The sequence below is a fragment of the Rhodnius prolixus genome, unplaced genomic scaffold (genome assembly GCF_049639745.1).
Source record: "Rhodnius prolixus isolate KJV_2025 unplaced genomic scaffold, Rpr scaffold_7, whole genome shotgun sequence".
In the NCBI taxonomy this organism is placed as follows: domain Eukaryota; kingdom Metazoa; phylum Arthropoda; class Insecta; order Hemiptera; family Reduviidae; genus Rhodnius; species Rhodnius prolixus.
Window position 1 is genome coordinate 17,226,909 of NW_027411582.1, and position 23,133 is coordinate 17,250,041.

At 36.0% G+C, this 23,133-nt stretch overlaps 1 protein-coding gene across 3 annotated transcripts in view; it reads left to right on the forward strand.

Annotated features, from left to right (window-relative positions):
• LOC141447079 (protein Skeletor, isoforms B/C) overlaps window positions 1–23,133 on the forward strand; it is a 186,912-nt gene that overhangs the window by 158,113 nt on the left and 5,666 nt on the right. Inside the window, exons 5-14 of one of the 3 annotated variants that reach the window (XM_074114269.1) lie at window positions 6,068–6,306; window positions 6,402–6,612; window positions 13,262–13,282; window positions 15,759–15,934; window positions 17,971–18,074; window positions 19,253–19,489; window positions 19,567–19,743; window positions 19,831–19,929; window positions 20,018–20,173; window positions 20,263–20,426. In XM_074114269.1, coding sequence (XP_073970370.1) covers window positions 6,068–6,306; window positions 6,402–6,612; window positions 13,262–13,282; window positions 15,759–15,934; window positions 17,971–18,074; window positions 19,253–19,489; window positions 19,567–19,743; window positions 19,831–19,929; window positions 20,018–20,173; window positions 20,263–20,426 — 1,584 coding nt within the window. The remainder of the gene's footprint in view (window positions 1–6,067; window positions 6,307–6,401; window positions 6,613–13,261; window positions 13,283–15,758; window positions 15,935–17,970; window positions 18,075–19,252; window positions 19,490–19,566; window positions 19,744–19,830; window positions 19,930–20,017; window positions 20,174–20,262; window positions 20,427–23,133) is intronic. The other 2 variants (XM_074114271.1, XM_074114272.1) reach the window with 2 other exon arrangements.

Sequence of the window (23,133 nt, forward strand, 5' to 3'; positions counted from 1 at the left end):
CAGTAGCCTGTGCGGTGACTTGGGCATGAAAAGGTGTAAAATATCTCTAAAACTTCATCCGATTGCATTTCACAGGATGCAACGTATAGGCTTCTGGCACTAGATTGAGACGAAAACACAAAACTGGCTGCTGGAAAATTCGGGCCTTAAAAAGGATAGGAAATAAGCCTATTTGCAACATAGTTTGATGGGCTTGATTATCCTAGATGTCCTGTTAAAACTATTTCACAAAGAGGAAGATAATTGCTAGCACCATGTTTATTAGCCTTGCTATTATTTATTATTATTATTATTTATTTACAAGCTTATAGGTAAATACCTTTAGCTGGGAGTTGCAACAACATTGCACAAAAAAGAAGAATAACATTACATTAATACAGTAGTAAAATAAAGGAAACTATTCTTTATGAGTTACAAAATTGAAAAACTAAAACATAACTCATTGTCATACATAAGTGAAAAATAACTTAATTAGTTAGACATAATTTACTCAACAGTTATCACTCTAAGAGCAAACAACTTCAGAGCTTCAGAGCTTGGTACATAAAACTGTAAACTTCATTAATCTGATTCACACTATTTATATCTAACAACTTGAGAAACTTATCTTTTAAAGATTCATTTGAAGACTGATACGAGTTAAGAAAATGACTTCTAATGGTTAACACTGAGGTACATTCAAAAAGAAAATTAACAACTGAATCAGGAGATAAAGAGTTGCAAATGAGGCAAAGATTGTTTTCATCAAATTCACAATAGGTAGCCTTGCCATCGCTACATTACATCATAACATTTTTGGCATGTTCGCGGTGAATAATTGGCAATACCTAAATGAGATTTAGCGTCCAAAAACGTTTGTTCTGGCATCTTCATATACACTGATCCTTCTTGGGCAGCTTCTATTGTTTTTTTTAGCCCATTTGGGGGCTTTAACCTTTTAAATCTTTGGCATCCACTATTGCCAACTTCCAAATTTGTCAAATTCTGTGACACTACAATCTTCTCTTATAATCACTGAAGTACAAAATTTACTCTGTGAGAGCTAGTTTTTTATCCTCTTAGAAATATCATGCCTCGAATTAGCTCCGTATACCGCGGCTTTGCCCTTCTTCTGTTTTGGAGCTGTTCGAAACCTTGCTGATTCGAAACTATTAAATAATAATCTAACTTAACAGAAAGTGAAGAAAAATTATACCCAGTTTTTAGTAATATATGTATTATTTACTATGAACAGTTTCTACTTAGGGATTAAGTGAGTCTTTAGGGCTTAATTTTACTTATTTCTAAGATAGTTAGTTTTAATGCTAACCATAATCTCTGAGTCAGTAATTTTATCTTTTATTCTAATAAGCCCTTCAGCCTTCTTGATCAACAATTACCCATTTCTGCCAACAAAATCCACAGCTACTTAAATCCATCTTTTCTGTGGCTGTAATCATCGATAAAAACCTCATCTAACAACACTAAAGCTAGGTAATCATTTCACATTTACAAAAAAAACCTAGCAAAAAGATAGGAAAACTGAAATAATCTAGTTCTGAGGAATATTATGACTGGGCATTTATTGGTAAAGAGAATTTAATGGATTAAAAACATCAGTCCATCCGGTTATTCTAATATTTTGGTACTTATATTAGAATGGTGCGAGGAAGATTAAGAGAGGCAGGTTATTGTACCAAAATGACATTGGAAGGATCCAAAAATACTTATTTCAGAAAGGTAAATTGTGAAAGAAACATGCGGAATACGTAAGAAGAACGCACTCCAGTTGGGCTTCACAAAATAGACATGATCATCACCCAGGCTTTGTTAATGAAGAGAACAGAATGTCCCGTTTGGTGAATAGTGTCTGGTAGTTTACACGATGTACCCTTTTTTTCCAGAAAGAGTTGAACAAAAATAAAGAAAAATAAATCCCGTTTCAGCTGTTTCTCTGAAACTACCCCTGTCTGGTTGAGACACAACAGGGTTGTACAGACTCGTTATATTTACCCTTCCTTCGCCACTATTTTAGCCACTCCCACAACTTTACGCATGCGTAGTGATATTATAGCCCCTCCTTGTTATATTTCTAAAAGGGGGAGGGTGTAAGTGAGAGAAAAAGCAAATGTGATACTTTTTTTTCCTCTTTTATTTCCACAAATTCTTCTTAGAAAGAAATTGGTCCAATTTCAAAGTTTCCTTATACCAAGAAATATAGAAACTAATGAATAATCTTAAAGGAAAGACTAGAAGTCAAAAGGATAATGAGAAAACTGAAGGATTAAAAAAATAATTTGGACAAAATCAGAATAAGTTGATCATAAAAGCAGAAGACTAATTCTCAAAGTAGGCAACTGAATGCGTAAGCAACTAATATGAATTTAAAAATCAGGTGATTCTTTTAAACTTCATAACAATATATTGATTATTTTACTATGATAGAAGCTTACTAAAAGTGTATGCAACTAGAGAATAAGGTGACAAAAACTTAGCCCACGTTTGATTAGTACAGAATAGCATTTAACAACATTATACGTTAACAAACAGTTCTACTAAAAAACAAAGGTTGGCAACCTTGTAAACATCGTTATACTAAGTGGAGAGGTTACAGTTGCCTCTATTCTCACATAAAGTTGCAAAAAAATCAAAAAAATAAATTAAAAAATTATCATTTAACTTTATTTTCCTTTACAAAAGCTGAGCGTTTAGAGGCGAGGCCCGCAAAAAAGTTAGAAGTAATAGTTGGTACTGGGTTCGATTCCCTCGGACAGTGCCTTTGGATTTTATTTAAATGGTTAATAAAAGGAATTTGTAGTAAAGTAGGTTTTGCTTGCTAGCCGCATCCTTCCATGACATCTAATATGGTAGTTGGGCGTAAAGCTCGCCTGAAAAAATAGGCAATTACTTTACTTACAAATTTATTTCTCATTACAATATTTAGAGATTTATTTATTTTATTTAAGCCAATACGATAAATATATTAGAATTGGAGGTATTTATAAAATTTATAAAGAAAATCAGCGATATTTAGCGTAATATATATTAGTTATATGATTGGGTTGTCCGGAAAATAATGCAGGATTTTATATTTTCTTTAAAATACCCCTCCAAATAGTAAACTGTTTATGTTTGTTGGACTTTTGACTTTTATAAATGTAAACACTTATTAATCCTCTTTCAAACAAAAATGTTTGTTTACCTCCTTAACATTTCGCTACTTGGAAATAATTCAGTCTTTACTAAGACGTCAAAGCGTGATTTTCGCATAATTTTGTTTTTACGAGTTCAAAACTCGGCCGAAATGGGGCCCAAACGGCCAGAAATATCAACGATGTCTGGGGCGAAGGCAGTATAAGGAGTGCACTGTTCAACGGTGGTTCCAGAGGAAGATTTTGAGAGGGAGACTTGGAGCCTTGAAGACAAAGAACGGCCGTGGAAGAAATTCTCCCCTTGATAACGTTGTTCTCCTAGCTTTGGTGGAAGAAAAGCCCAGAAAAACTGTTCGAGAACTGGCAGGGAAACTCGAAAGTCAGCAAATCAACCGTCTGATGACCATCTCAAGGCGATTGGGAAGGTGAAAAAAGCTTGAAAGTTTTGGGTTCCTCCACACATTAAACGAGCGCCAAAAATGATCAGCGGTATAAAATTTGTGCTGTACTTCTTTGCCGAAACAACAGCGATCCTTTTTCTGTCCAGAATTGTGATTTGCTGTGAAAAGTGGATCCTCTACGACAACAGCAGACGCTCTGGACAGTGGCTTGACAAAGGAGGAGCAGCAAGACATTTTCCAAAGTCACCAAATCATCAAAAAAAAAAAAAAAAAGGTGATGGTTACTGTTTGGTGGGTCTGATTGATTACAGCTTCTTGAATCCTGGCAGAAACCATCAATGCCGAATCGTATTGTAACCAAATGCATCAAGCAATTGGCAATAATGAAGCCATCTTTAGCCAATCGAAAGGGGCCCATTCTGTTGCATGAAAACGCTCGGCCACATATCTCCAGTTATAAAACATTAATTTTTCTTTTTTCTTTTAAAACATTATCCTTCATTATTTTCCGGACAACCCGTTAAATAATAATAGTAATTATTCAAAAAATATTTTAACATCCGAAATATAATCTTTGTATTCATTTACTTACTCCTATAGAAAGAAAAATTAGAATCGTCTTAAATTCCTCCTCCAAAATTATGATTATTAAAATTTATCTTTGTGAGATAGTATTAATTAAAATATAAAAGTATTACGTATTTTGTATAGAAGTAGGTAATAGATTAAATTAATAATTGCTTTAGAATATTGGAATCAGAAACTTGGCGTTGTAGTTATACTATAACGGCATAACACGCACGTATTGCGTAGCAGAATGAAGTATATCTATCATACGAGGGTTGTTTGAAAAGTCCGTGCAAAGTCAGAGAGATAGCACCACTGGCGCGTATCGAGGTTATGTTTAGTTAGTAGCACCTCTTGGAAGTACACACACCAAGTTTCAGCCAGATCGGTCTATTTCTTTGTGTTTGGCATTCGTTTGAATCGAGGAAGTCGAGTGATTTTCAAAAAATGGACGAAAAAGAATTTCGTGTGTTGATTAAACACTACTTTATGAAAGGCAAAACGCCTCAGGAGACTAAAGAGAAGCTTGATAAACATTATGGTGACTCTGCACCTTCGATTAGAAAAGTTTATAAGTGGTTTCAAAATTTTCGGAGTGGCCATATGGGCACAAGTGACGCTGAACGTTCTGGACGCCCTGTTGAGGTTACTACTCCAGAAATCATTGATAAAATCCATGATATGGTGATGGATGGCAGAAGAGTGAAGGTGCGTGAGATTGCTAGTGCTGTGGGCATCTCGAATGAACGGGTACATAATATTTTGCATCAACATTTGACATGACAAAGCTATCCGCAAGATGGGTGCCGCGATTGCTCACGCTTGACCAAAAACGAAATCGTGTGAAGTGTTGCAAGGACGGTTTGCAGCTGTTCCAGAAGAATCCGCAGGACTTTAAGCGTCGTTTCGTCACTGTGGATGAAACATGGTACACTCCTGAGACCAAAGAACAATCTAAACTATGGGTTACCAAAGGGGAATCTGCGCCAAAAAAGGCGAAGACTTTTTGGGATTCGCAAGGAATAATCCTCATCGACTATCTGGAAAAGGGTAAAACTATTACAGGTGCATATTATTCATCGTTATTGGACCGTTTGAAAACCGAGCTGCAAGAAAAACGCCCACGATTGGCCCACAAAAAAGTCCTTTTCCATCACGACAACGCACCAGCTCACACCTCAGCAGTTGTGGTCGCGAAATTAATGGAAATAGGGTTCCAACTCGTTTCACATCCCCCCTATTCTCCAGACTTGGCTCCCTCGGACTACTATTTGTTCCCCAATATGAAGAAATGGCTGGCGGGAAAAAGATTTTATTCAAACGAGGAGGTGATTGCAGAAACGAATGGCTATTTTTCAGACTTGGACAAATCCTATTATTCGGAAGGGATCAACAAACTAGAGCAGCGTTGGGCGAAGTGTATAAGCCTAAAAGGTGACTATGTTGAAAAATAAAAAAGGTTTACCCCAAAAAATTAAGTAGTTTTTATTTTTGCACGGACTTTTCAAACGACCCTCGTACTTTAAACTGCTGGTATTCTCTCGTTTCTTCAAATTTTTATTTTAATTTTTAAACACAGTTCTATTTTTTGGTTTTTTATTTTGTCGCGCCCCCCCACCTACTCCTTTCAAAAAATATGGTAATTAAACTCTGTAAAGATTATTATAATTAAAAAAATTAATATCTTCTTTATAGTTTGTTTTGCATAATTTTGACAGCGGCTTCTATCAAAATTCTTTTTTGAAATTTACATTTTTAGTAAATATTAAGTTGGCTTAAAAGCATTTACTTGTAATAGTATGATTTTAATGGAAATTAAAGTGATCGTCTTTAATTAACCAAAATTCCTATTTTAATGGTTTTAGAGATCGCAAATGCAAATTTCCTATAGAATTCTTCGGTCGTTACAATAGATATTTTTCTTTTTTTTATTAGATGATAACCATCATTTAACCTTTTGTTTTACAGGTAAATTTCGGCGATGTATTCATACCACCTAATCTAGAACCTCCTCGTGCAAGAACTTTACCAGAATTTAGACGACTAGCCCATGGACTTAGATCTGGAAATGTGACCATATTAGATGCAAAAACATTCTATATACCAAATCTACATTATGACGGCGCTGGGCCGGATGCATACTTTTGGGTTGGAAATGGTACAGAACCATCGCATATTGGGGTGAAAGTGCCCAATGAAATGGGAAGGTATGCATTATACTTTTTGGTGTATATCAAAATGAATTCTAATAAATTTTGATGATTTTTGTCTTTTGTATTATTATTAATCTATTAATCTATAGTTTAGAACCGTTACGTGGTTACCAAGGTGAGGATATTGAAATACAATTACCCAAAAATCTAACTGTATACGATATAGAATGGTTAGCCGTATGGTGTGTCCAGTATCAACACAATTTTGGCCATGTCAACATACCACGTGATCTTGACGTACCACCAGCGCTGGGACAGACTAAGATCACTGTTAGTAGACCACGTTCTTCAAGTCAAATGGTTAAATTACATTGGAAACCTTTGATATTTAGATGGATTAGTTTGATGTGATTTTGTTGTTTAATCGCATGGAAAAAAATTTAGAGATTTTTTCAGTGTTTCTTAACAAATTTATTGATACTTAAATGGATTAAAATTTTGAAAAGGTATGGCGATTTAAATACTTCGCAGATCTCGAAACAAAACAATCACATTAGAAATTACCTGAAGTGGAGGCAGTGATAAATTAGTTGAAATGAAATCTTTAAAAGTTTCGGTAATGTTCAATTGAAAGAAGTAAATTGAACGCCTTGACAGATAAAAACGTCCATCATTACAATAATCATTAGAAATTTCGCTGAATTGGTGTAGTTTAGTAAGACGTTAACTAAAGACAAAATAATAATCATTACGGTGATCATTTGCTGAAGTAGGACTAGCCAGGAGATAAGAAACGTTTGCAAGATTATGTTCCTTCAATTTCGTTATGTTTTGTTAGTCCAATGAAAGACGTTGTGAATTAAAGACAGAATAGTCATCATTACGGTGGTCATTTGCTGAAGTAGGACTAGCCAGGAGATAAGAAACGTTTGCAAGATTATGTTCCTTCAATTTCGTTATGTTTTGTTAGTCCAATGAAAGACGTTGTGAATTAAAGACAGAATGGTCATCATTACGGTGGTCATTTGCTTAAGTAGGACTAACTAGAAGATAAGAAACGTTTGCATGATTATGTTCCTTCAATTTCGTTATGTTTTATTAGTCCAGTGAAAGACGTTAATTAAAGACAGAATAGTCATCATTATGGTGATCATTTGCTTAAGTAGGACTAGCCAGAAGATAAGAAACGTTTGCATGATTATGCTCCTTCAATTTCGTTACGTTTTGTTAGTCCAGTGAAAGACGTTAATTAAAGACAAAATAATAATCATTACGGTGATCATTTGCTGAAGTAGGACTAGCCAGAAGATAAGAAACGTTTGCATGATTATGTTCCTTCAATTTCGTTATGTTTTGTTAGTCCAGTGAAAGACGTTAATTAAAGACAGAATAGTCATCATTATGGTGATCATTTGCTTAAGTAGGACTAGCCAGAAGATAAGAAACGTTTGCATGATTATGTTCCTTCAATTTCGTTACGTTTTGTTAGTCCAATGAAAGACGTTGTTAATTAAAGACAGAATAGTCATCATTACGGTGATCATTTGCTTAAGCAGGACACTAGTTCTGGCTACAGAAGATAAGAAATGTTTGCATGATTATGTTCCTTCAATTTCTCTATGTTTAGTTTTGGTACATTATGGCAATATCGAAGTGCATTCAAAGAGAGCCCTTATTAGGCTCAAGACAGAAGTTTATAAACTCCACAAATTCTTCGCCAGTATTTCTAAAGTTTTTTGTTCCTTGTTCTTCACCAGGGCAAGAAAAATTTGTTCTTCTTATGGATACGCTAACTTTTTTACGTCATCATTCCTCCTTTTGCTACCTCAAAATTCTGGAAGATGAATGCAGGATACATTTTCGTTGTTTATATTTAAATGCATCTTCAGTTAAGCATTTGTGTCTTTTTTGAACGTATGGTTTTTGCATCGATTTAAGTCTTCTACTTACGTATAGAGTCATTCCTAAATGATTAATATCGATATTGTAGTCAATTGGTATCATTTCCAGTTATTGCAGGAAAACTTATGGCACTGAAGAAGCAACCAGATTAGTTAGTTCTGTAAACTTCTAACTTGAAAAAGTGTTTAAGATAACATTATTTTTATGGACATTACTGAATATAGTTCACAAACCGTAATCGAATTTGCCCAATGGATTTCCCAGATTTATATAAAAAAATAATCAGAGTTTTAGATCTCCTTAGCGATCTAAAATATATTTATACGAGATCATAAGATATTTATTCTGAAGATTAAATTGTCAAACCTCATAAAATGTATTTTATTAACGAAAGTTGCTTATTAACGATTTATAAGAATATTTCATTTTCAAATAAGTACCTTTTTTTAAATTAATTCTATTTATGACTAAATTATACTTTTTTTGCATGATCAGTTAGTTGCATGTGTATTTATTAACTCTAATTTTGATACTTTTGTATTTTTTATACATCCATTAATGTATTAGCTTTATTATTATTAAAACTTCTTCTTTTCTGACATATTTACTACTAACCAAAAGGCAAGTTTAGAAGTATGTCAATTACAGTTGAATTATTTCTACTAATAAATGTTCGAACTATTGTGATGTGATAATCGTCTGTTTAATATCTTTTTGGAAGACATTAAGTTTCACAATGCTTTGCATTAGTTTTAAGCATGATTGTGGTACTTACTTTGTAATATTTGAATATTAATACAATTGCCTTATTAGTATTAAAAAGGTGTTAACATTATTTTTGTTTTAAAAAAAAAGAAAAATACTAATAAATATACCTCTAAACTGTTTTCAATTAAAAACGTTGATTAAAAATAAACAAATCTTGCGAACAAACATACGCGACTGGAACTAAATTCTTCTAATTAATTTGTCACAAATTTTACTCGCAATTTATGTAAAATGCGAGTGCTAATCGGGTAGTTGGACGTTAAGCCTTCGCCAGAAAAAAAATAAGACAATTACTTTACTTTTTCTTATTTTGGGTTTATTTAAATTTTTATTTCACATTATCTGTAAGTTTCGTGCTTTTATCGTACAGTAAGATTTAGGTATCAATCTTATTTAGGTACGACTTAAGTGAGAAACATGGGTTTAAATTCCAAGTTAGCTGTTAATAAAGCTATTAGAACGTAATTTCGAGCGTAGGATTCCTTTAAATCAGGAGTGTCAAAGTGGAGGCCCCGCGAGGTAATTTTCTTTGTGGAAAAAATCGCTTAAGGGAGACACATACTTCCCTCTGTTAACTCTTGAACTACTAAAGACGAGTATACAAGTGGCCCCAGTACTTTACCTGAAGGCCTGCGGGCGTGTATACGAGGGTCGTTTGAAAAGTCCGTGCAAAAATAAAAACTACTTAATTTTTTTGGGTAAACCTTTTTTATTTTTCAACATAGTCTCCTTTTAGGCTTATACACTTCGTCCAACGCTGCTCTAGATTGTTGATCCATTCCGAATAATAGGATTTGTCCAAGTCTGAAAAATAGCCATTCGTTTCTGCAATCACCTCCTCGTTTGAATAAAATCTTTTTCCCGCCAGCCATTTCTTCATATTGGGGAACAAATAGTAGTCCGAGGGAGCCAAGTCTGGAGAATAGGGGGGATGTGAAACAAGTTGGAACCCTATTTCCATTAATTTTGCGACCACAACTGTTGAGGTGTCAGCTGGTGCGTTGAGGACTTTTTTGTGGGCCAATCGTGGGCGTTTTTCTTGCAGCTCGGTTTTCAAACGGTCCAATAACGATGAATAATATGCACCAGTAATAGTTTTACCCTTTTCCAGATAGTCGATGAGGATTATTCCTTGCGAATCCCAAAAGACAGTCGCCATAATCTTTCCGGCCGAAGGAAGAACGGTCTTCGCCTTTTTTGGCGCAGATTCCCCCTTGGTAACCTATTGTTTCGATTGTTCTTTGGTCTCAGGAGTATAGTGATGTATCCATGTTTCATCCACAGTGACGAAACGACGCTTAAAGTCCTGCGGATTCTTCTGGAACAGCTGCAAACCGTCCTTGCAACACTTCACACGATTTCGTTTTTGGTCAAGCGTGAGCAATCGCGGCACCCATCTTGCGGATAGCTTTGTCATGTCCAAATGTTGATGCAAAATATTATGTACCCGTTCATTCGAGATGCCCACAGCACTAGCAATCTCACGCACCTTCACTCTTCTGTCATCCATCACTATATCATGGATTTTTTCAATGATTTCTGGAATAGTAACCTCAACAGGGCGTCCAGAACGTTCTGGACATATGGCCACTCCGAAAATTTTGAAACCACTTATAAACTGTTCTAATCGAAGGTGCAGAGTCACCATAATGTTTATCAAGCTTCTCTTTAGTCTCCTGAGGCGTTTTGCCATTCATAAAGTAGTGTTTAATCAACACACGAAATTCTTTTTCGTCCATTTTTTTGAAAATCACTCGACTTCCTCGATTCAAACGAATGCCGAACACAAAGAAATGGACCGATCTGGCTGAAACTTGGTGTGTGTTCTTCCAAGAGATGCTACTAACTAAACATAACCTCGATACGCGCCAGTAGTGCTATCTCTCTGACTTTGCACGGACTTTTCAAACGACCCTCGTAAACACGCTGACTCAGTTCCGACGGTGTTTGGAAGCGATATGTCTGCCACTCGAAGTGGTATTCCAGAATGATTAGGTTTTAAAATACAAAAAGAAGTAGGAATTCCCAAAATACATTCTTACGTTCTCAGTCTTTGAATCCAGATATAGCAAAATTTGTACGAGGAAATCGCTGAATCCTCATTTCAGAATATAAATTTAACAAAATTTGTGAACGTGATGTGGCCCGCGTGAATCTTGCCTGTAGCATTAATTGGACCGTGTTTAAATTAAGTTTGTTGGCACCCCTGGTTTTAAATACTTTAGAAAGAAATAAGGATTTAAGAATGTTCTATTCGCCACCAAAAAATTACTAAACATTTGCATGAAATAAAAATGAATCGATAAAAGTATTTGTTGTTAAGATTTTAAATATGAGCAACAGATACGTACAGTCTGAACGAATTTAGTTGACTAAAGAGTAAATATTAATCACTCTAATAGAGCCATTGTCGCGATATTTCATTCAGTAAAGAATAGATTACAATTTAGGCAGTGGTAAGACTTGGGCAACCTTTTTCTAAGATAAAAGTGTAATGTCCACTATAAGGTTGTCAGCGATTAGATATCTGGGCCAATCAGAATGGAATTTAAAGAGCAAAGGGATCCCAGTTATGTGGTATGAAGATATACAGGGTGAACCAGTAAGTATTGTCAATAGGCCTACTGCGTGTAGTACATCTAAAGTGGAGTTCAATGACGTATTGGCCAACTTCATATTTTCCTCTGTTCTTGAGTGACGTCACTTTAATTTTTTTTTCTAAAATCATTACTTTTTTTCAATAAAAATGTTATTACTCAGAAAGTTTTAGTCCGAATTCGATTCTGTTGACATGGTTAGAATGACAGATAAATTTCCTAAAAATTGACACCACTTTAAAGCATAAATTATTCTCCAAACTGCCTTAATCTTCCGCCGGAACCTAGGAAAATAAAAGTAATCGAAATTTTTAAGAAAACTCATTAGGCCCTTACGTGATCATTATCAGACCTAAGTGCTGGCACTTTTTACAAAAGTTTCCTTGTCTAATGGGCTTTTAAACGGTATATCAAAATGTTAGATTTTGAAACTAAGCAAATTAGCCTTCGATTATAAAAATAGCACTTGTTTAAAATATTCTCAAACATTTTGTCAAATATTTCAGTTTAGCTTTTATCTCGAATGAACGGGTACATAATATTTTGCATCAACATTTGGACATGACAAAGCTATCCGCAAGATGGGTGCCGCGATTGCTCACGCTTGACCAAAAACGAAATCGTGTGAAGTGTTGCAAGGACGGTTTGCAGCTGTTCCAGAAGAATCCGCAGGACTTTAAGCGTCGTTTCGTCACTGTGGATGAAACATGGATACATCACTACACTCCTGAGACCAAAGAACAATCTAAACAATGGGTTACCAAGGGGGAATCTGCGCCAAAAAAGGCGAAGACCGTTCCTTCGGCCGGAAAGATTATGGCGACTGTCTTTTGGGATTCGCAAGGAATAATCCTCATCGACTATCTGGAAAAGGGTAAAACTATTATAGGTGCATATTATTCATCGTTATTGGACCGTTTGAAAACCGAGCTGCAAGAAAAACGCCCACAAAAAAGTCCTTTTCCATCACGACAACGCACCAGCTCACACCTCAGCAGTTGTGGTCGCAAAATTAATGGAAATAGGGTTCCAACTCGTTTCACATCCCCCCCTATTCTCCAGACTTGGCTCCCTCGTACTACTATTTGTTCCCCAATATGACGAAATGGCTGGCGGGAAAATGATTTTATTCAAACGAGGAGGTGATTGCAGAAACGAATGGCTATTTTTCAGACTTGGACAAATCCTATTATTCGGAAGGGATCAACAAACTAGAGCAGCGTTGGACGAAGTGTATAAGCCTAAAAGGAGACTATGTTGAAAAATAAAAAAGGTTTACCCCAAAAAATTAAGTAGTTTTTATTTTTGCACGGACTTTTCAAACGACCCTCGTATTACTTCTAATTCAACCTTCCGTGATATACAATGTGCGTTACTGGCTTACATTTGTTTACATAAATAACATAAAAAAAATTATAAATAATTCTTTTATGGTTGACTTAAATTTTTTATCATACTGTAATCATGGGCATGTTAGTTATGCTTCTTTTTTTTTAGAAATTATAATTTAGTATAAAATGAAACTGTACTCATAAATCATACTGTAGTAACTGTGCATAATATCCCATTTTCTCCTTTCCTACCAACACAAAAATTACAAAATCAATACAACTTCTCATTATATAATTTCCTTTACATAAAAATACACAATATTATTTTAAATAGATATGAATATTATAGAACATAATGTATGTAACTAATTTTATGCTGCATTGGAATTTACTACTTTTGGATTCAAATAGCCACCGTGGTGGTATTTTCCGGTAAGTGAGGATTTTATTAAAAAATTTTATTGATATAATACTTGTAATTGTCCAGTAGAGCGCTCCACGATCCCGACCATGAACGCGAGTGCAGGTTAGAAGCCTGTGAAGGTTCTTAGAAACTTAGAGAGTGACGCTTAGTGACTTGATTGTTTACATTGTGTAATTTAATTTGTAAAAGTCGGTAAACACAGATTTATTTATTCTGTAAAGAATGATACAAATTATTATAATAGTGTTACAAATAAATCCTGCAAAATATAATATACATAAATAAAACAAACCTGTAAAGAATAATTAAATTACAAGTTGTTTCAACCAACTAAATAAAAATTACACAATGTAAACAATCAAGTCACTAAGCGTCACTCTCTAAGTTTCTAAGAACCTTCACAGTCTTCTAACCTGCACTCGCGTTCATGGTCGGAATCATGGAGCGCTCTACTGGACAATTACATACTTTTCTTAAAATTCTGCAGGAATTAACAATATTCAATATCTCCATTTCTATTGTACGGAATTCCATGGATTTTGGTACAATTGTAGGCTATAATTAGGGTTGCCAACTCTATAAAATTCCAAAAAAAGGACACCCTAAAAAAAATTAGATACATTCAGGGCCGTCGACAGGATTTTGGGGCCCGGGGAATATACAGGGTGTTCCAGCATTAAGACTACCGGTTACTTCGGGAGACGATTCTGGGCCATCATTTGCAACAAAATAATCTATATAAACTGTGGCGCGATTCGGCTCCATTTTACAGATATTTTTAATTTTATGTTTTTTCAAGGTATTAATACTTTTTAGCAAACATTTGTCTATATTTCTCAAACTATTAAAGCTACAGCAATTTCAATAAGCTCATTAGAAAGAAGGTCAAATTTCCTTTTAAATAAGCTAATTTATATTCCAAAATAATAATATCAAGTATTTTACTTTGTGGCCCAAACATAAGAAATAGCAAGTCTCTAATTTTTTCCCAAAAACTTTGACTTCATTTTTCTCAAAAATATTATATAAGTTTAAAACGTGGACTATTCATGAAAAACATCTACATACGAACACTTTTCGAAGGGTGTACCATGAATAGTTGTTCTTTTAAAAATTGATGCAGAAATCTCTGATTAATTGCAAAAAAGTAGGCCTCAAAACAGCGTCGGCATTATGAATGGAATTTACCTACCACAAGAATATAACTGATCAGAATCATCAAATCCAGTACCATTTTTTGCATTTTGTTCATCGTTACATCAATAACCTGTTGACCTATTCGGTTCAGTTAGAACAGAAAAACAATACGCCAAATGAAGAAGTCTCGGAAGTCAGAACTTAAATCAAAAATACAATAAAATAAATTAGATTTGTGTGAATAATATCTGAAAAAAGGACAAAAGGCGTCCTGTCCTAATTTAAGAAAGGGCAAGGACAACCAGGTGTTAAAAAAGGACTGTCCTTACCAAAAAAGAGCAGTTGGCAACCCTAGCTATAATTGTCTCTACAATTGAGTGAAATATGATGATTGTTGATGTAATAGTAAAGGAAATAAAGGAAGGTTACAGTTAGGTTACCTTTAGCTAGGACAAATTATCGTAGCTATTCATTTTTTGTTTTTAATTATGAAACCAAATATTTTATAGTTGAAAGAGTGTATTATTGATTCTTTTTTTTGGTTTTGAGAGATCACAAACTAGAAATAGATTTGGATTTGTGTCTTGAACCTCTTAAAGGGAGATTTAAGTAAAACTATTAGTTTATAGCACTAGCAGAATTTTAGACTTGATTTGGAAGGCAGAAGGGCTAAATGTGAGCAACTGATACCTATAGTCTGAACGAATTTAGTTGTGTAAAGAGTAAATATTAATCTCTCTAATAGAACTATTGTCGCGGTTTTTCATTCAGTAAAGAATAGGTTACAATTTAGGCAGTGGTACGACTTGGGCAACCTTTTTCTAGATATAAGGGTTTAGAATAAAAGATAAAATTGCAGACTAATAGTTTAATGGCTAGCATTAACACTAACTGGTGAATGAACGTAAATTACGAATCCAACTGCCTAGTTGGATTATTAAAGAACTATTTCTAAAAGAATTGCCTAAATTGAATGACAAGTAGAGTTACGTCATGAAGAGAATGAATCGTCAGTGTGAATGCAATGCCTGGATGTGATTTAGTGTCTGGTCTGAGCCCTACCTTGGCTTTAACTCTTTTAAACTTTCATAGCCACTTTTTCCAACCTTTGAATTTCATAATTCTGGTGACAGTACTCACAAAATAGCACCTTTCATTACATAAATAAACCATTATTCAAAAATCTGTTGTTTTGTACTAACCAATAAGGTTGAGGGGGAAAAATAACCTGCCAAGGTTACCTTTAAGATGTTTCCAGTAATGTTAACCATTTACGATATACTTTAAGTTACTGTCGGATATAGATACTCTTTTTAATGATTGTTATTGTATTTAATTGTATTACAGACAAGTAGCAGCAGTCCTCATGGTGAAATGGAAACAATTTCAAATTGTCGAGAATTATTAGACGAAAGAATGCAAGTTGAATGGTTTATACAAGGTGAATGGTTGCAGATCACACTTTCAGCAAGAATACGGGAAGATCAATACATGGCGTTTGGTATTTCTGGAGAAGATTACAGGTAAGTTGATTATTTAAAACAAAAAAGGTTTAAATAGGGTGAAGTGTCCAAATTTCGCCCCTGCGCCTAATTTCCTCCTCCTATTTAAAACAATCGCCAAGTATTGTACACTAATGGCAATTTTAAGAAAGCTACATTGAGGCAGCAGTAATCGTTTGGAAACGTCAACTCGGGGTTCATTTAAGTATCTTTGTGTTTGGGAAATCGATACTTAAATCAGAAACCAACACACAAAAAAGGAAAGTGCTAGAAATGATATACATATCTAAGACAGAGAACAGTTTAAATTTCAAAACAGACACAAACAATTTAAACAACATACGAGGGTCGTTTGAAAAGTCCGTGCAAAAATAAAAACTACTTAATTTTTTGGGGTAAACCTTTTTTATTTTTTAACATAGTCTCCTTTTAGGCTTATTCACTTCGTCCAACGCTGCTCTAGTTTGTTGATCCCTTCCAAATAATAGGATTTGTCCAAGTCTGAAAAATAGCCATTCGTTTCTGCAAACACCTCCTCGTTTGAATAAAATCTTTTTCCCGCCAGCCATTTCTTCATATTGGGGAACAAATAGTAGTCCGAGGGAGCCAAGTGTGGAGAATAGGGGGGATGTGAAACGAGTTGGAACCCTATTTCCATTAATTTTGCGACCACAACTGCTGAGGTGTGAGCTGGTGCGTTGTCGTGATGAAAAAGGACTTTTTTGTGGGCCAATCGTGGGCGTTTTTCTTGCAGCTCGGTTTTCAAACGGTCCAATAACGATGAATAATATGCACCTGTAATAGTTTTACCCTTTTCCAGATAGTCGATGAGGATTATTCCTTGCGAATCCCAAAAGACAGTCGCCATAATCTTTCCGGCCGAAGGAACGGTCTTCGCCTTTTTTGGCGCAGATTCCCCATTGGTAACCCATTGTTTAGATTGTTCTTTGGTCTCTGGAGTGCAGTGATGTATCCATGTTTCATCCACAGTGACGAAACGACGCTTAAAGGCCTGCGGATACTTCTGGAACAGCTGCAAACCGTCCTTGCCACACTTCACACGATTTTGTTTTTGGTCAAGCGTGAGCAATCGCGGCACCTATCTTGCGGATAGCTTTGTCATGTCCAAATGTTGATGCAAAATATTATGTACCCGTTCATTCGAGATGCCCACAGCACTAGCAATCTCACGCACCTTCACTCTTCTGTCATCCATCACCATATCATGGATTTTATCAATGATTTCTGGAGTAGTAACCTCAACAGGGCGTCCAGAACGTTCTGGACAAATGGCCACTCCGAAAATTTTGAAACCACTTATAAACTGTTCTAATCGAAGGTGCAGAGTCACCATAATGTTTATCAAGCTTCTCTTTAGTCTCCTGAGGCGTTTTGACTTTCATAAAGTAGTGTTTAATCAACACACGAAATTCTTTTTCGTCCATTTTTTGAAAATCACTCGACTTCCTCGATTCAAACGAATGCCAAACACAAAGAAATAGACCGATCTGGCTGAAACTTGGTGTGTGTTCTTCCAAGAGATGCAACTAACTAAACATAACCTCGATACGCGCCAGTGGTGCTATCTCTCAGACTTTGCACGGACTTTTCAAACGACCCTCGTATACGTAAACTTACTACAAAATACTTGACAATTGGCAACACTGACTTTCACACAACCTAACACATATCAAACACAGACCGATCACACTCAGTCCATGAACAGACAAGACAGAAGACACACCAACCCTGTAATGTAAGAATATCACTTTGTAAACTAGGTAAATAATTTTTGTAAATTTCGTTATATTATACATATTCATTTTAATAGAATCATTGTTAACAATCTGTAAATATGTTCTACAGCCCTGAAGATGACCTAGTCCCTAGGTCGAAAGCTCGGCAAAATAAATTTTACTCGACTGAAATGGCAATTATTTTTTCATCCCATTATATACTAGTAATATAAATATTTATACTAGTTATAAAAACAATTACGAATTGCATTTTCCTTCGTTAATGATTTTGTTTATATTAATTTTTGGTCTTGTTTTTAGGTCATCAATGGTAGGCGCTGATGTTGTGGTTGCATTTTGGGATACCAAAGACAGGCAATTTAAAGCAATAGATTACTATATGACTGCAACAGCTCAGTGTGATGGTAATATAATTTGTGAATCAGTTTTTTTACCTCTTTTATTTCATATCATAAGTTTTAGAACCTCCGCGAACTAAGAAAAAGGAAGGTTATTAGAAAATGTGGTGTTCCTTCTTCAGTTTTAGTCTTCTTTATTTTTTAAGTCAGAGAAAACATTTTAACAATGCAAATTGTTTCGGAAAGTTTTGTTGGTTTACTCGTTATCAAGATTCTTTTCAAATTTCAAATTTGTTCGAAAGTTTTTATTATTAATTACAAGTTTTGTGTAAAATGGACAGAGGAAGACTTTTTTGAATACTCTTTCCAGTATTCTCTTCAGTATACTGTACGGTTACGGCGTACCGTAAGAATCTACTGATGAAGACCATCACCAGTACCTGAAACGGTATATGAATAAAGAAATTCGTATTTAAAGCTAAGGTCATTGTCAGCTAAGTATTGCAGATTAGAGTAACCACTCTCTGAAGCCTAAATTCCCTCTTCCTATATCCCTTATATAGTGTATAACCTTTTTTCTATTGTCCCATACTTACGGAGTCTTACTAGGAAGGTCAATTGTCCTACCAAGCGCATTAATTTACCATCTGAGAAGAGGTTTGTTATCTCCGAAGGCTCAGTATTGGCACAGTCATAATCCATCCTCCACATTGCCATTCATCTTTCGTGGTAGCTCGCATGAATCGTCTTAGATTGAGCTAGAAAAATGTTGGATATTCCAGAGAAGCAGTAGTCTTAAGATATCTTGTCTCTTCCCTCCTCAAATATCTTCTCCAGGAACACTATGTTCTGGGCGAGGAACCCCAACAATCTAGTGGAGAGGTGTGTTATTGAAGATTAGAGGAAAAGATCTTAAGATACTAAGTTGGCCTGCATCTAAGAACATTTGTCTAGAGGCACCGCGAGAGATCGCTTTTTAGGTAAAGTAAAGTAAAGTAATAGCCTATTTTTCAGGCTGGGCTTAATGTCCAACTACCAATTAGGTGTCGTGGACGGAGGCGACTAACAAACATACTTTACTGTAAATTTGTTTTTATTAACCATTAAATAAAATCCAAGGCCTAAGACCGGGGGAATCGAACCCAGTACCACAATACCTTATTAGCTTTACAAGTCTCGCCTCTAACCGCTCGGCTACCGTGGCTCCTCTAATTTAAATAAATGCTTACGCTTTTAATTTTTAGGAAAAAATGGAGTTTGCCCGGATGAAAGACTTGGAGGAAGAAATGATGTAGAACTACTATCGGGAGATAGACGTGGCGGCGTGACCACAGTCACATATCGAAGACCACTTCACACTAATGAACCAATAAATGATAGACCAGTTTCAGCACAAGGCGAGACATCGGTAGTGGCCGCCATTGGTCCATTAAATGCTAGAATGGAAGCCAATGCGCATGCGGTTAACGATAAGACTAATGGTATTGTATTTTATGGTTTTATTTTTATTGTTCGGTTTTTGGTTGAATTTGAAGAAAATGAATTAAGGGGATTGCAGATGATGTACGTATAGACTTCAGTAGTAAGCATGACGGACAGTGTAGCGGTTCTTTGTACAATTTGCCCGATGAAGATGCACTACATCCTTGGCAACCTGCTGTGATCCTTGATGAAAATGTCTTCACTGTCAGAATTGGACCAACTGGAGGAAAAAGAGGATATACCCCGATTACAGGTATTATTAGCCGCCATCTTAGCGTAGAAGCAAAGTCGAGAAAATAAACGGCAGTTATTTACAAGGATATATCCTTTCTTTCTGCAGGCCATCCTTCTTGGGGTATTGCTTTCTATGTCAATGATCTTCTAATACCAGAAATCTATGTCCGCCGTGGTGAAACTTATACATTTATTGTTGAAGGAGGTAAGAATTTTTTAGTGAATATTCGCAATTAATTTTCCATTTTTAGAAGAGTTTGGCTAAAATTGTTGAAAATGTTGTTTGATATTAGGAAACGATCGAACACAGCCAGCTAGATATCATCCTTTGTATATAACAGATAGCAGTGAAGGAGGTTTCGGCCAGAAAAGCCAAGAAGAAAGAAGAAAACAAAGAGTTTTTGCTGGAGTTAGTTACGATTCTGAAGGCTATCCTTATCCAACTGCTGGTAAATTGTTGAATCTTTATTTTGTTATTCATCTTTTAATTTTAAAAAAGCGCTTTCGATAATCTTTATTTTTACTGTGATATTTCTAGCTGGAAGATATTGTGAATGGCAGCATAAAACTATAGACAGATCAGCAGAATTTGAAACATTTTCAGAATTTTTCCAAACACTAAGACTGGAATGCGAACCTGGAGAAGCTACGTTACTAAACTGGACAGTACCAGTTGAAACACCAGACATTGTTTACTATCAGGTAAATTGGTTGGCAAATATTGTTTAGTTGAATTTAATCGTTTTATCGCATAATATTGCTTCTGATGCAATTACTTTGACAGAAATTAAGAAAAATTCTAATAATGCGCTTGCGTAGAAAAATAATTAGCACAGTGGTTAGCGTATACTGGATTCCAACGCGTAGATCCTGGGTCCTTAGATTTTCTCTCTTCCTAAGAGCTTCTTACAGTTCACTGCCCAGTGATGGACTGTGTATTCAATTCGAGGGCCGCTGTTTTAGACATCCTCTTGCATGGGTGATGTATTTTAATTCCTCAAGTCTAGCGCAACATTATTAACATGGGCTGAAAAGTCCCGGGCCTAACAAAGAAAACACTTCTTTTTTTTTTTTCAAAATTAGCTTTATTCATCAACGTAATTTCCATCAAGAACAACGCAATCATTGCGCCGCTCTAACATTTCAATACCACTTTTGTAGAACGATTTATCTTTTTCCTCAAAATACGAGGGTCGTTTGAAAAGTCCGTGCAAAGTCAGAGAGATAGCACTACTGGCGCGTATCGAGGTTATGTTTAGTTAGTAGCATCTCTTGGAAGAACACACACCAAGTTTCAGCCAGATCGGTCTATTTCTTTGTGTTTGGCATTCGTTTGAATCGAGGAAGTCGAGTGATTTTCAAAAAATGGACGAAAAAGAATTTCGTGTGTTGATTAAACACTACTTTATGAAAGGCAAAACGCCTCAGGAGACTACAGAGAAGCTTGATAAACATTATGGTGACTGCACCTTCGATTAGAACAGTTTATAAGTGGTTTCAAAATTTTCGGAGTGGCCATATGGGCACAATTGACGCTGAACGTTCTGGACGCCCTGTTGAGCTTACTACTCCAGAAATCATTGATAAAATCCATGATATGGTGATGGATGACAGAAGAGTGAAGGTGCGTGAGATTGCTAGTGCTGTGGGCATCTCGAATGAACGAGTACATAATATTTTGCATCAACATTTGGACATGACAAAGCTATCCGCAAGATGGGTGCCGCGATTGCTCACGCTTGACCAAAAACGGAATCGTATGAAGTGTTGCAAGGACGGTTTGCAGCTGTTCCAGAAGAATCCGCAGGACTTTAAGCGTCGTTTCGTCACTGTGGATGAAACATGGATACATCACTACACTCCTGAGACCAAAGAACAATCTAAACAATGGGTTACCAAGGGGGAATCTGCGCCAAAAAAGGCGAAGACCGTTCCTTCGGCCGGAAAGATTATGGCGACTGTCTTTTGGGATTCGCAAGGAATAATCCTCATCGACTATCTGGAAAAGGGTAAAACTATTACAGGTGCATATTATTCATCGTTATTGGACTGTTTGAAAACCGAGCTGCAAGAAAAACGCCCACGATTGGCCCACAAAAAATTCCTTTTCCATCACGACAACGCATCAGCTCACACCTCAGCAGTTGTGGTCGCAAAATTAATGGAAATAGGGTTCCAACTCGTTTCACATCCCCCCTATTCTCCAGACTTGGCTTCCTCGGACTACTATTTGTTCCCCAATATGAAGAAATGGCTGGCGGGAAAAAGATTTTATTCAAACGAGGAGGTGATTGCAGAAACGAATGGCTATTTTTCAGACTTGGACAAATCCTATTATTCGGAAGGGATCAACAAACTAGAGCAGCGTTGGACGAAGTGTATAAGCCTAAAAGGAGACTATGTTGAAAAATAAAAAAGGTTTACCCCAAAAAATTAAGTAGTTTTTATTTTTGCACGGACTTTTCAAACGACCCTCGTAGGCCTCAGTTTCAGCGATAACCTCTTCATTCGAGCGAAATTTCTTACCGGCGAGCATTTTTTTTTTTTTTTTTAGGTCTGCGAACAGCCAAAGTAGTCACTGGGAGCCAAATCTGGCGAATACGGTGGATGTGGGAGCAATTCGAAGTTCAATTCATGTAGTTTTGATTGACTTGTGACACGGTGCGTTGTCTTGATGAAACAAAAATTTTTTTCTTTGCCATATGCTGTCGTTTCTTTGCAATTTCAGCCTTCAAACGCTCCAATAACGCTATATAATATTTACTGTTGATGGTATTCCCTTCTCAAGATAGTCGATGAATATTACACCACGCACATCCCAAATCACCGAGGCCATAACTTTCCAGCCGACTGTTGTGCTTTCGGCCGCTTTGGACGAGCTTCAACAGTTGCTGTCCACTCAGATGACCATCGTTTTGATTCCGGAGTGAAGTGATGGTTCCATGTTTCATCCATTGTCACATATCGACGCAAAAATTCCGGTTTGTTACGTTTAAACATGGCCAAACACTGCTCAGAATCACCCACACGTTCTTGTTTTTGGTCAACAGTGAGCAAACTCGGCACCCACTTTGAACAGAGCTTTCTCATAGTCAAATGCTCATGCAATATAAAACCAACACGTTCTTTTGATATCTTTACGATGTCAGCTAACTCACGCAACTTCACTTTTCGATCATTCAAAACGATTTTGTGGATTCTTTTTGTTTTCTGGTGTTATCGCCTCATTTGGACGTCCACTGCGTTCTGCATCATTGGTGTTTATACAACCACGTTTGAAGTCAGCAAACCAACGTTTTATTGTTGTTTCTGATGGAGCAGAGTCCCCATAACACTTTTCAAGCCATTGCTTCTTCGCTTGAACGGTATTTTTTTCCCATCAAGAAGCAGTGTAAAATTAAAACACGTA